The 14,186-nt window shown below is 38.7% G+C and overlaps 1 protein-coding gene across 1 annotated transcript in view; it reads left to right on the top strand.

The window, feature by feature from the left end:
• DYTN (dystrotelin) overlaps nucleotides 1-12,256 on the top strand; it is a 52,777-nt gene extending 40,521 nt beyond the window's left edge. The window contains exons 9-11 of the mRNA XM_010802287.3: nucleotides 235-394; nucleotides 2,540-3,053; nucleotides 12,153-12,256. Of these exons, the coding sequence (XP_010800589.2) occupies nucleotides 235-394; nucleotides 2,540-3,053; nucleotides 12,153-12,256 (778 nt within the window). The remainder of the gene's footprint in view (nucleotides 1-234; nucleotides 395-2,539; nucleotides 3,054-12,152) is intronic.
• The last annotated feature ends 1,930 nt before the right edge of the window (nucleotides 12,257-14,186 follow it).

The following is a 14,186-nucleotide window of genomic DNA, read 5'->3' as shown; positions in this document are numbered from 1 at the left end:
TAAAAGCACTGAAATTCTTGGGAGAACTGCATATATAGTAGACATGAGAAACAGCTGTACAGGGTGAACAGGTTAAAGCAGGACTAATGAATGTTAGGTGTTATTAGTCAAGTCCAGGCTTCTCCAGCTCCTTCTCCCACAGAGAGGACCCGGGGTACATTTCGCTAGGGCTCTTGCATCTTGCTATACTGGTGTCTTGCCCTTCCAGGCCACTCAGACCTGTCCTCTTTGCAGGCTCCTTAAAAAGCGGTTAAACCGATACAAAGACAAGTTGCAAGCCATATACGCCTGCCAGGAAGAAAAAAGTTGCAGATATGATACAAAGATTCACGAACTCACAATCAATCAGGACAGTCTGGGGACCAAGCTGCAGCTAATGGGACAGGATCTACAGGTATAGAATGTGGGAGACACTAGCCATTTGGACCGTCTGGAGGTCTGACCTAGAATCCTTGGGCTGAGAGTGGGCTGCAGCATGAGGCTCTTGCCCCTCAGTCTGAACAGCCTCCTCCCTTTCCCACTTTTCTCCATACCCTAATCAACTCCCCCTTTCATCAGCCAGACGATATCTTCCACTTTTATGAAGGTGGTACCACTGGGAGAGAACAGCATGGGTACCATTTACAAACAGTAGACTTGGGGCAAAGAGGTACTTTGTAGCATTGATTCTTAAACCTTTAGTCTCAGCACCCCTTTTAGAGTCTTACAATTTTTTGAGAGTCCCAGAGAGCTTTTGTGGGTTATATCTATTGCTGTTTACCCTAATCAAAATTAAGACTGATAAGTGGCTTTAAAATAAGTTTAACTAATTTGAAAATGAAAATATAAACCTATTATATAATGTAATATTTTAAACAGTAATTATATATTCTTGTGTTTGTGTGTGTGTTAGTTGCTCAATCATGTCCGACTCTTTGCAACCCCGTGGACTATAGCCCACCAGGCTCCCCTGTCCATGGAATTCTCCAGGCAAGAATAGTGGAGTGGGTAGCCATGCCCTCCTCCAGGGGATCTTCCCAACCCAGGGATTGAACCCAGGTCTCCTGCATTGCAGATGGATTCTTTACCATCTTTACCATATGGGAAGCCCATATATTCTTATACGTGTATTTAATTAGAAGACTGGCGTTGTTTTATGTTTTTTACCAAATCTATTTACTGTCTGGCTTCACAAAGACAGTTGAATTTTTTCTGCTTCAGCATTCAGTCTGTTGCAAGATGTTTTGGCTGAAGTATGTGAAGAAATCTGGCCTCACACAGATTTGTAGATGAAAAAGAAAGAAGCATTTTAGTAGCCTTTTCAGAAAATTGGAGATCTTCCTTGATACCAGATCAAAACATAATAAATGATTGTTTCATAAGAGAATGGTTGCAATATTGAATCGGAAACCACATGTCTTTTACACCCTGTTTGATTAAGACACAATATTCTGTTGTGCTTTTTGAATGAATCTTCTATCTAGGCATGATTTTGTACCATCATACATTGGTCAGTTGGAAATTTACCAAGCTATGCTGAACTTCCTAATGCTCACCCATTTCATTATACAAGATTTTAAAAATCATATTCATTAATATTACCATGAATCTTGTCAGAAAAGTCTTTAGGAATTGGAATGGAGGCAAGCTCATGGTAGTGGATGAAAGTTTTCCAAAATTCTAATGTTTGCTTAAAAGCTCAGCTATTAAAATTGTCCTCAGAGAACATTGTTTTCCTTACTGTAATAGTCTCACTTCATTCATTTTTGAAAAAGATGTTTGCCAAATACCAAAGCCTAATTCTTTCGCATAAGAGACAATTTTTATATTTCAGTAAACATCAGAAATGTTTTATGCATACATCACATTTCATCACATACAATATTAAGGAGACATGTTACTGAGAAAAACAAGAATTTTTGCTACACCTTCAAGGATATACTTTTTTCTTTTTTATTGGAGTATAGTTGATATACAATGTTGTGTTCATTTCAAGTATATAGTAAAGTGATTCAGTTATACATAAATATATATATTCCTTTTCAGATTCTTTTCAATAAAGGTTATTACAAGATATTGAATATAGTTCCATGTGCTTTAGAAAGGATCTCAGGGACCTCCAGGAGTCTGTGGACTACACTTAGAGACCTGTGCTTTACAGGCTGCACATTCCCTAGATTTTATACCTATGGCTTATTTTGAAACCTAAGTAGATCATTATGAACTTTTTATTGTAATATTTTTATCTATCAATCCAATATATCATGACATTTTCAGATACTCCTTTGATATTTTAGAACTTGAACTTTCAGAACCTAGAGTTTTCCAAAATTCCTTATGATTATTCCCCATGATCTTTTTAGAATCTAAACTGTTCTCACTTTTGTAGACAGTTTTAGGGTGCCATTGAATTAGTAGCATAAAATAAATTTGCCAATAATGTAGAGACAAAAAAGAAAATATTGCATTAAAATTTCCTATTGAAATATTGAAATTTAAAACATAATGAAAAAGTAAGAAAAATGTTAATTTCTTCATAAATAAAATTTTCTTTACCCAGGCAATGTTGCAGCCCCTCCATCGTTCATCTTTTTCCTGGCAAAATGTGATTGCCAAGGGTGACCATGGAAGGGGTGAAGAAAGATTTCAGAAAAGAGGAGGAGATTCTTCCCAGATCAAGGGTTCCACTGAGGATGGTTCACAACAGGAAACACTTCCTAGGTCCACTGTGATTAATGGAAGCCACCGAGGTCCAGCTCCTGCAAAACATGCTCTGCCAAACTCAGAATTACCAGAGGCCACCTCAAAGCCGAGGCCAGTGCAAAGCCCCAGGGCACAAAGCCGAGCACAGAAGACCTCAAAGGAAACCTCTAGTGCCCTGCCCAGTTCCCAGGAAGGACGGCTGCAGGACATCCCCCAAATTCCTCCTATCGAAATGACCAGTCTTGCTCTGGCACCAGTGGAAAGGAAAGGGGCAATGAACATCCAGGAGGGGAAGGATGAGCTAGAGGAAGAAGAACTGCAAGAACTGTTGTCAAAACTCACAGATGCCTGCACTCTAGAAGCGCCTTCTGGTAAGATTCTCACAATCACTAGAGATTGTGATGGCCAGGGGGTCAGGCTGCCTTTTAAAACACTTGAGTCCATAATATTAGCCCAACAGCCACAATTCATCTAGTGAGTAACTGAATTGTGAGTCTTTTGGACAATAATATCCTCTTTGATGGAGTAAGTGGCAACCCACTTCTGTATGCTTGCCTGGAGAATTCCATGGTAGAGAAGCCTGATGGGCTCCAGTCCATGGGGTTGCAAACAGCTGGATGCGACTGAGCAACTGAGCACACATGCACAACCTCTTTGAACTTGATTTCTAGTATTGCCTAATTGATAGTGTTATTGTGAGCCTTAGAGGTGATAAGCCATATGAGATTGTATTATAGCACCTGGCACATACCAAGAACTCAATAAATGGCTATTATTTTGTAGTGGCAACTGTCATTATCAATAGTACTAAAACATATGTAACTGGGCAGCCTGATGTGACCCTTTTAAAATGAGAGTAAAAATTATAGTCTCTCTCTGGAGGATAATTGATGAATGTTTTTACAAGTAACACTATCATCATCACCCTTATAAGCTGTGCTTGTTGCTAAATCTGAGGGTTCTTTTTATTAATACTTCTTTATTATAGCTATTTCTTCTGTTTTGCAGTGACATTGTCTTATTTATAGAAGACTTTGTCATCTTAATATATCTATATCTGTATTTACATCCCTTTCTTTTTAAGATCTTTTATGTTGGAATGAGTCATCTAGAGACCAGCGATAAAACAAAGGTTAATATTCTCATTTTTTTGCATCAGAGAAGACCTTCCCCACATATTTCTGAGTTGATGTATTAGCTTACTAGAACTGCCATAACGAAGAATCACAGATCAGGTGGATTAAACAATTAAATGTTTTTCCTCACACTTCTGGATGCTAGAAGCTGGAGATCAAGGTATAAGCAGCATTGTTGTCTTCTAAGGCCTCTCTCCTTGGCTTGTCAATGACTGTCTTCTCCTTGTGTTTTCACACCATTTTCCTCCATGCATTCTCTGTAATGGACTTCCCAGGTGGCTCAGTGGTAAGGAAACTGCTGCCAATGCAGGAGACATGGGTTTGATCTCTGAGTCAGGAATATCCTTGGAGAAGGCAATGGCAACCTACTCAGTGTTCTTGCCTGGAAAATTCCATGAATAGAGGAGCCTGGTGAGCTATAGTTCCAGTTCATGGGATCCCAAAAAGACTCAAACCCAACTTAGTGACAAAACAACAAAATGTCCCTATCCAAATTTCTTCTTTTTTATAAGTCCGCTCCTCCTATTGGGTTAGGATCCAGCCACACAACGTTCATTTAATTTAATTAACTCTTTAAAGACTCTATCTAGAAATATGGTCGCACTTGGAGATAGTGGAAGTGGGACTTCAGTATAAGAATTTAGGAAGGGAAACACGATCGCAGTTGGTGAGCTGTAAGTGGGAACGTGATAATGTCAGTTATATATTGAACTTGGTAGAGCTAAGTCAATGAAGTAATTACTGGGTAATTCTAAAAATATCTACTGTGAAGACAGCTGGAGTTATAATCGTGTATTAGAGAAAGTAAAATCACAAATATGCCAGAAGTATGCTCAGACTGCCTGAGACAAAGACTAGATGAGAACTCCTTTTGCCTGATTCTTAGGCCAACACAAGATTCCACCCACTTATTTCCATCTAAACATCACTGGAGTCATGATGAGTATTCTAAAATAAAGTCAATATCCACTAGACCTTTTTAGGAAAATTTCACATTAAAATGTGGTTTTTATTTTAGAAACTCTTCTAGGATTTCACATACTCATCCCATTTTTATTTTTTGTTTTTGTTTCTCCAATTGAATTTATGAAAGCTATTGATTTTTAAAATATTAAAAATATTGGGTTAGCCCTCACAAATGTGGTTTATTTCAGATTCTTAACAGACTACATCTACTACTCATATTTGGGAGACAATATCCCAGCTCTGCATACTGGTGTAAGATGGTGGAGTAGAAGGACATGTGCTCATCTTCTGCGAGAACTCTGAAACTACAACTCACAGCTGAACCATTGATTGGAGAATGTTGGATCTTGCCAAAAAAGATACCCCACATCCAAGGGCAAAGGAGAAGCCCCAGCAAGATGGTTGGAGGGGCAAAATCACATTTAGAACCAAACCCTTTACCCGCCAGAGATGTTCAGAGGGCTCAAACAAACCTTGTGCCCACCAGGACCCAGAGATGCCACAGAGACTGAGCCAGAACTGTGTCTGAATGTCTCCTGCAAAGGTACAGGTCAGCAGTGGACTGCCACAGGGCAGGGGCTCTGGATGCAGCAGACCTGGGTATGGCATAAGTCCTCTTATTAACCCCACCACAGAGCCACCAGAACTTACACGGGAAACAGACTCTTGGAGGGCACAAACAGAACCTTGTATGCACCAGGACCCAGGAGAAAGGAGCAGTGACCCCACAAGAGACTGACCCAGACTTGCCCTGAGTGTCCTGGCATCTCCAGCAGAGGTGCAGGTCAATGGTGGCCTGCTGCAGGGTCGGGGGCACTGAGTGCAGCAGCATATATATTGATATATCTATATATACACCCATCATTAGATCATTAAAAGGGAAATCATAAAAAGGCTAAGTTTATTTTTAAATTCAGATTATGTAATAATGTAAAAAGATACGATTAGCATTATCCAATCTCGTAGATAATATAAAAAATATATATCTCAAAAAATCTACCTGTTTCCATTTACAGTAGCACCATTGAGATGCTTCTGCAGGAAGCCTGAATTATTATACAAACATGCTTATGATATTAGCACAAAAGTACACCTTTCCCTTTTTGTTGTTATATTGCATTGTATACTTTGTGATAATTCAGCAAGTACTAACTCTAAGGTTTAAATTTATTGTTTTATTTCTTTTACATCAATTTAATTTCTTTGAGGTGTTTAAGCATAGGATCTATGTATACCTTCATGGCTACTTTTTACATTTGTTTAACACTGCCATTCTTTACTCAAATGTTTCTTATTAAGTTTTTATCCTCGTTCAGTGATGTATCGACTATAATCCTGTTTGCAAACTCAACTTAGCCATCGTTGATATGGATTATAAAAATACCCCCTGTAATTTGTACATAATCTATGCATACCTACCAAAATCACACCAAATGTAATCAGAAACAGAAATGTGATAACCACACTTATGAAGATGTGGAAAGACAAACAAACTGAATTAAGGTATTGGTCATTTTTATTTTATTTCTATCTCTGTTACAGATGCATCAGATAATAGCAGAAAGTTTCTAATCATTTTACTGCCTTAATTTTTAATTTTTTTATTTGAGAATTGTTAGAAAAACCAGAAAGATCTATAGTTTGTAACATACTGATTTACTCAGACTATCAATATATTCACTCAGTGTTGTGATTATCCTAGTAGCTGACTAGCCTTCTGAGTTGGAGCTTTGCTAAGAAGTCAACATATTTTGGAAATTAAGATGAACTTTATATGACTATACCTGCCAGTGCAGGAGATGCAACAAAAATGGCAAGCTTCATGGTCGGTTTGGGCATGCTGCTGCTACTGCTGCTAAGTCGCTTCAGTCGTGTCCGACTCTGTGTGACCCCATAGACGGCAGCCCACCAGGCTCCCCCATCCCTGGGATTCTCCAGGCGAGAACACTGGAGTGGGTTGCCATTTCCTTCTCCAATGCATGAAAGTGAAAAGTGAAAGTGAAAAGTGAAAGTGAAGTCGCTCAGTCGTGTCCAACTCTTAGCGACCCCATGGACTGCAGCCCACCAGGCTCCTCCATCCATGGGATTTTCCAGGCAAGAGTACTGGAGTAGGGTACCATTGCCTTCTCTGCAGTTTGGGCATAGTTGTTGACATAACTGAATAGAGTCATTCAGTATCAAGATCTAGGATAGTAGAATTTCAGGAGACTCCGAACTTACTGGAAAAGAAGTGTATAGAAGGGTCTCCCCAAACCTCTTTAAATTCCAAATGTTGGATTGAAAATCAGCAGCAAATGATTTGTTCAAACTTGCAGTAAAGAAATTAGATTTGAAAGAGCATCTAACACTATTTATTTTTATAGTGACCAAAAAAGGACAGCATACTCTGGTCTTACTTTCTCATTAAATTATTTTCTTTTCATTTATGAGTGAAATTTCCTATGTAAATCTCTGAAATTCTTTCCCCTACTTCTCTTCCATCTCCCCTTGCCTTCTATTTACCACAGCATGTTTCAAGGATGAGAAGGCAAGGCAAGGGAGTGATGATGGGGTGAGGAGGCGAGGTTAAGGGGGATGTGGGAGAATTATTCCATTTCCTTTCTTTCCCACCTAGAACTGTCATCTAAACTATTATTTTAAATAATCAGAAAATGAAGCTTGAACTTCAGCAGATTGTAGAAAAATAAAGAGCAGTGCTTAAGCAACTCTGGATCTTTATCTCAAGTATTTAGAAAGCAGACTTCTCAAAAGTAGCCATGAAGGTATATGTAGATATACTGCCTAGGAATCCTAAGAGTATGTACTGAAGTCTTGGTGAGTCTTTCTCTCTTTGTCATACATACATGTACACACATACATGCATACATATGAAAATCCTTGATAGGAAATGGTACACAGAATTCTAGCATTAAGCTCCATGAAGGTAGGAAAAAATGTGTCTAGTTGGTTCATCATTCATTTATTCAACAAAAGCTAATTGAACTTTATGTGCTAAGAACTGTGTTGGATACTGGGCATTCATTTAGAAAGGGGTAGATTTATGTTTTTACAAAACTGACATTGTGTGGAAAATGACTTGAAGGGCAAGAGGGTTTGTAAATAGACGGGATGAGAGCCTGTTGTAGTATAGGCAAGTGACAATGGCTTAGCCTGGGTGGAAGGTTATATACTTACTGCAATGAGGAAAGCTGGGAAAGCTGAGACAGAGGTCAACACATCAGGAGTTCTGTTTTGAACACATTAAGTGTGAACTGCTTGGAAACAACCAAATGGAAATATCAGAGGCAATCAACATGTACAATCTGGAGCTCAAGAGAGAGGTCTTAGTACAGAGTAAATATTCAATATATATTGGTTTGCCTAATTAATTATTCTTATAAGGAAAGCACGGGCTCAGTATTTCCATTGCCAGAAAAGTAATACAGACTAGATAATCTAATATGTTTAAACCTCTGTACCCATTATTTTGATAGCCTTCTCTCACATCCTGAATTCATTCAGAGCCCAGATAGATTGTTAGTTACATTCAGGTGAATTACTTTCCCACTGCAGTTTCCTCTGGACTGCTGGGTGACACTAGTGGTAAAGAATCCACCTGCCAATGCAGGAGGTGTAAGAGGTACAGGTTCGATCCCTGGGTCAGGTAGATCACCTGCAGGAGGGCATGGTAACCTATCCCATGCTGAATTGTCTGGAGAATTCCATGGACAGATGAGCCTGGCAGGCTACAGTCCACAGGGTCACAAAGAGTTGGACCTGACTGAAACAGCTTAGCATGCACCCATGCACACTGATTTCATACATGTTCCTGTTATAGAAAGGGGACCCCTTCCAGGGCCCAAAAGTGGGCTCTTGTATAACACATGGAAGTGAATTATCTGAGGAGACACACATGCTGACAAAGCAAGAGACTTTATTGGAAAAAGGTGCCCGGGCAGAGAGCAGGAGGGTAAAGGAACCTGGGAGAACTGCTCTGCCATATGGCTCACAGTCTTGGGTTTTATGGTGATGGGATTAGTTTCTGGGTTGACTCTAGCCAATCATTCTGACTCAGGGTCCTTCCTGGTGGCACATGCATTGCTCAGTCAAGATGGATTCCAACAAGAAGGATTTGGGCAGGTAGTAGGACATGTGCCTCTCCTTCTGATCCTACCTGAACAGCCTTAATGTGCTCCTTTCCCAATTTTGAACCAGTCCATTATTCCATGACTGGCTCTAACTGTTGCTTCTTAACCTGCACACAGGTTTCTCAGGAAGCAGGTAAGGTGGTTTGGTATTCCCATCTCTTGAAGAATTTTCCACAGTTTGTTGTAATCCACAGAGTTGAAGGCTTTAGCATAGTCAATGAAGCAGAAGTAGATATTTCTCTGGAATTCCTTTGCTTTTTCTATGATCCAACGGATATTGGCGATTTAATCTCTGGTTCCTTGGCCTTTTCTAAGTCCAGCTTGTACATCTGAAAATTCTCAGTTCACATACTGTTGAAGCCAAGCTTGAAGGATTTCAAGCATTACCTTGCTAGCATGTGAAATGAGCACAATTGTGCAGTAGTTTGAACATTCTTTGGCACTGACCTTCTTTGGGGTTGGAATGAACCTTTTCCAGTCCTGTGGCCACTGCTGAGTTTTCCAAATTTGCTGGTGTATTGAGGGCAGCACTTTCACAGCATCATCTTTTAGGATTTGAAATAGCTCAGCTGGAATTCCATCACCTCCACTAGCTTTGTTCATAGTGATGCTTATTCCTAAGACCCACTTGACACACTCCAGGATGTCTGGCTCTAGGTAAATGATCACACAGTCATGGTTTTCCAAATCATTAAAGCTTTTTTCATACAGTTTTTCTATGTATTCTTGCCACCTCTCCTTAATATCTTCTGCTTCTGTTAGGTCCTCACTGTTTCTGTCCTTTATCGTGCTCATCCTTTCACAAAATATTCCCTTGGTATCTCCAATTTTCTTGAAGCAGTCTCTAGTCTTTCTCATAACACTTTTTTCCTCTACTTCTTTGTACTGTTCATTTAATAAGGCCTTTTATCTCTGCTTGTTATTCCCTGGAACTCTGCATTCAGTTGGGTATATCTTTTCCTTTCTCCCTTGCTTTTTGGTTCTCTTCTTTCCTTAGCTATGTGTAAAGCCTCCTTAGACAACCACTTTGCCTTCTTGCATTTCTTTTTCTTTTGGATGGTTTTGGTCACTGCCTCCTGTACAATGTTATGAACTTCTGTCCATAATTCCTCACGCACTCTGTGTACCAGATCTAATCCCATGAATCTATTTGTCACTTCCACTGTATAAACATAAAGGATTTGGTTTAGGTCATACTCAACTGGCCTAATGATTTTCCGTACTTTCTTCACTTTAAGCCTGAATTTTGCAATAAGGAGCTGGTGATCTGAGCCACAGTCAGCTCTAAGTGTATATCTTTGGCTATTTTAACATTTCAAGGGACTGGAACTTAAAAAAAAAAATAACAACTAAATTTTTTTTAATGTATGAAATGGAGTGTCATTTCTCTATTTTTTATTACTGTATTTAAAGTTTTTATAACTATGGGCTGAGAAACAGAATATTCTAAAACAAGTTTGCCTCTGGACAAGATTTTATTTGGGCAATAGAATATTATTTATTCAAGGTTCTTGTAGTTCTGGAGCAGTATTAGAGAATAAACAGTAAAAAAAAAATAAGGCATGAACCCTCTCCTCTTATGTTCAACAGGAAACAGCACAGATGGAGCCAAAATAAATCATGTAACTGAAGTGTATAACTAACAAAATAAGCCTTTCTAAGTTTTTGTTTCCTGCAATCTTATTTTTATTAATTACACAAACAATATTATACAACATGTTCATCATAAAATTAAAATGACCAAGTGCACATGCTTTTTAAAAATGAATTCATCATCATGATCTGGCACCTGTTTCTCAGAAGTAAAAACTGTTGGCAGTTTAGTGAATTTTTCTTCAGACTTTTTTTCTTTGCATTTATGTGTCTCTACTTTCTTAACATAAATTAGATTGAACTTGTTTTTGCTCTTTTCACTTGCCAATGTACCTTAGACATTGAGCAATGTCATTTATAAAGTGCTACATAATATCCCAGGGTATAAATATACAGTAATTTACTTATTGGTGTGTAATTAAGTTGCTCCCAATTTTTTATTATCATAAGAATGTTTTGGTGAGTATCCTTATAGCATATATATTTGTACTCATATGTAAATATGTTTGTATGATCAATTCCTAGAAGTGGAACTTTTAGCCTAAAAATTATGCATATACATTTTTTTGGTTGATAACTGCCAAACTGAAGATCTTTCTACAGCACGATTCCTATTACAATAGATCATAGGGGACCACTCAAACCATTAATCAGTAACTATAGAGCAGAGGTCTCAAAGCATCATCCCTAGGCCAGCATCAGTATCACCCAGGAGCCTATTAGGAACACAATTTATTGGGTCCCATCCCTGATATACTATAGCAGTCTGAGTTCTCCAGAACTGATGTCTCCTTTTGAGTCCAAAAGCAGAAGAAAATTGATGTCTCTGCTGGAAAACAATCAGACAGAAGGAATTCTCTTACTCAGACCTTTTCTATTCAAGCCTTCAATTGATTGGATGAAGTCCATCCACCTAACCAGGGAGGGCACTCTGCTCTGCTCAGTCTACTCATTCAAATGTTAACCTCATCCAGAAACACCTGCACAGACACACCCAGAAAAATGTTTTACTGAATATCCAAGCACCACAGTCTATTCAAATTGACACATAAAATTAACCTTCGTATATACTGAATCTGAACTCTGAGCCTGCGACCTAGCAATCTGTTTTAATATTCTCCAGGTGATTTTAGGTTTTCTTTGGTGGCTCAGATGGTAAAGAATCTGCCTGCAGTGCAGGAGACCCAGCTTCAATCCCTGGGTCAGAAAGATCCCCTGGAGAAGGAAATGGCAACCAACTCCAGTATTCTTGTTTGGAGAATTCCACGGATAGGGAGACTGGCAGGCTACAGTCCGTGTGATCATAAAGAGTCAGAAATGACTGAGCCACTAACACAACAAACAAAGGCGATTTCAACATACACCAGAGTGTGAAAATCGCTGCTCAAGACTGGGATTTCTGGCTACCCAGAATTTTGCTTGAACCTATGGGAAAATTCTCTTCAAGAACCACAACTTGTCTCAATTGGTAACTGATCATGGTAAATGATACCCATCTCATTTTCAGGCTAGCTTAGAGAAAGGGCATTGCCACCAGGAACTGAAGAGAGATGAATTTTAGTTCTTCTCTGTGCTAGAACTTTATTAAGATCAGTTTAAGGACCTACAGGTGCTTTCTCTGCAGGACTTTCCTGTTTGTTGATTTCAGACCTGCAATCTTCAGTAAACCTGGACCTATATTGTGGAGCTGAGAGAGTGTGCAGGGCTTTCTCTGCCCTTGTTGATCAGATTACCTTGACCAACCTGAAGTGAAAAGGAACCCAGATTCCAAGGCCCCTTAAGGTGATGACAAAACGTGTTTTCAAAATCTGTACTGACTACACTAAACATTCTACCTCTTTCTTGATAGTCTGGTATGAAGCACGATGAAAATTTTATTTTTTTAATCTCTCTACTCTTGTGTCTTAGTTCTTCAGAGTAAAGCCTTGGGAGTGAGGAGGGGTAGAGGGAAATGGAAAGAAGAGGCAATTCAAATCTAGTTGTGCTGTACTTCCAATAGAGGCCCTTTCTTTGAATACATTGGTAGTCGTATTCAAGCATGTGGTCTACAGGAATTTGTGCAACTATCTTCTTTAATATCTAAATTTTGAATTGATGACCTAATTTTCTGTCCAGATGCTTCTGCTGGAGAAGAGGCTTGGCAAAGAACAAACACACACACACACACGAGTGCATGCAGAACTGGTCAGATCTGAATAAACTGTGGATTCTACCAATGTCAATTCTCTGGTTGTTATTGTACTATAGTTATGCAAGATATTACTATGGAGGGAACCTGGATGAAGGGTAAATAGGATGTCTCTATATTATCTCTTACTATGTGTATGTCTCAGCAATTATCTCCAAATAAATTTATTTTAAAACATAAATGTTTCTCACTAAAATCCTACATTCAATGAATTTGATCAAAGTACTTGTGTGCTTACCTCTGTATGTATGATTAGGGTATTTAACTGAATAAAGTTCAAAGTAGTAGCTAACATTTTTTAACTGTGAGAGTGTTTAACTTCTACACACCATGTATGTACTAGCTCATTTAAACCTCACAACAAACCTAGTAGTAAATAGGTATCTCATTTTATAAGAAAATTAAGGCACAAAAATGGTCAGTAACTTGTCCAAAGTCATTTGGTCACTACTTGATGAAGTTGAGGTTCGAACCCAGCTCTTGAGCCTGTATTCTAAACCAATGCTTTCAACTTTCAACAAAAATTGCTTTGGTTCCATTATTTCACCTATTGTCTGGATATGCAGTTCATATTACATTTAGAGAGACTGTGTGCTCTTTTTCATATGATCCATAACTTCTAGTAAAGTTTCCAAAGTGAAATAATGTCCAACCTGGTAGGATTAGGACTATGTTACTTCTGTTCAATCTCATCCTAATCTTTTTGAATTTGCTTTTCAGCCTAACATGAGGTTGTTTTTTTTTTTTTAATTTTGGTTTTGTTATTCAGCATATTCACTGTTTCTTACTTCCTCCCATCTGTTCCTTACAAGCTTGATAAGGATGTCCCAGAGCACCAGTCAGCAAACTATAGCCCAAGGGTCAAATCTGCCCACTGCCAGTTTTGTGCTGGCTGTGAATGAAGAGAGGTTATTACATTTAAAAAAAAATAATAATTGGAAAAAGTCAAATGAAGAATAATGTTTTCTAACACTTGAAAATGACTTGGAGTCAAATTTCAGTGTCCACAAGCAAAGTTTTATTGGAACACTGCCATGTTCATGTATTTACATGTTGTCTACCAATGCTTGCATTCTACGAAGACAGGATTGACAGCACCAGAGACTAGATGGCTCACAAAGCATCAGAAAAACTTGGCAGCCCCGCTGGTGTAGTACCGAGGTGTAGGAGGAGTAAGGGGCAAGCCTTGCAAGAATGGCATCTCTTCAACCATGTATAACAGATAGTGAGTTTATGTGATACTTTTTAAGAAATTAATGTAAGACATTAGTGAAAGTAGCACAGAAGTAAAAGCATGACCCTCTAGAAAAGGTAGTCAAAGAATGGCCGCTCTTAATGTGCTCATTCTTCTAATCAAGTTAAAGCTGAGGCTGGTTCCCCTTCTCACTTCCTTCCCCAGACTTGTTTCCGCCATTTTCACGATTTGGTGAATCTTCAGATGCAGCTATGTCTTCTAATATTAACCCTTCGGATAAGATTTATCATTTAAGGAGG

Source organism: Bos taurus, chromosome 2, assembly GCF_002263795.3.
Source record: "Bos taurus isolate L1 Dominette 01449 registration number 42190680 breed Hereford chromosome 2, ARS-UCD2.0, whole genome shotgun sequence".
NCBI classification, from domain to species: Eukaryota; Metazoa; Chordata; class Mammalia; order Artiodactyla; family Bovidae; genus Bos; species Bos taurus.
The sequence above is the reverse complement of the archived record's forward strand: the minus strand, read 5'-3'. Positions and strand labels throughout refer to the sequence as shown.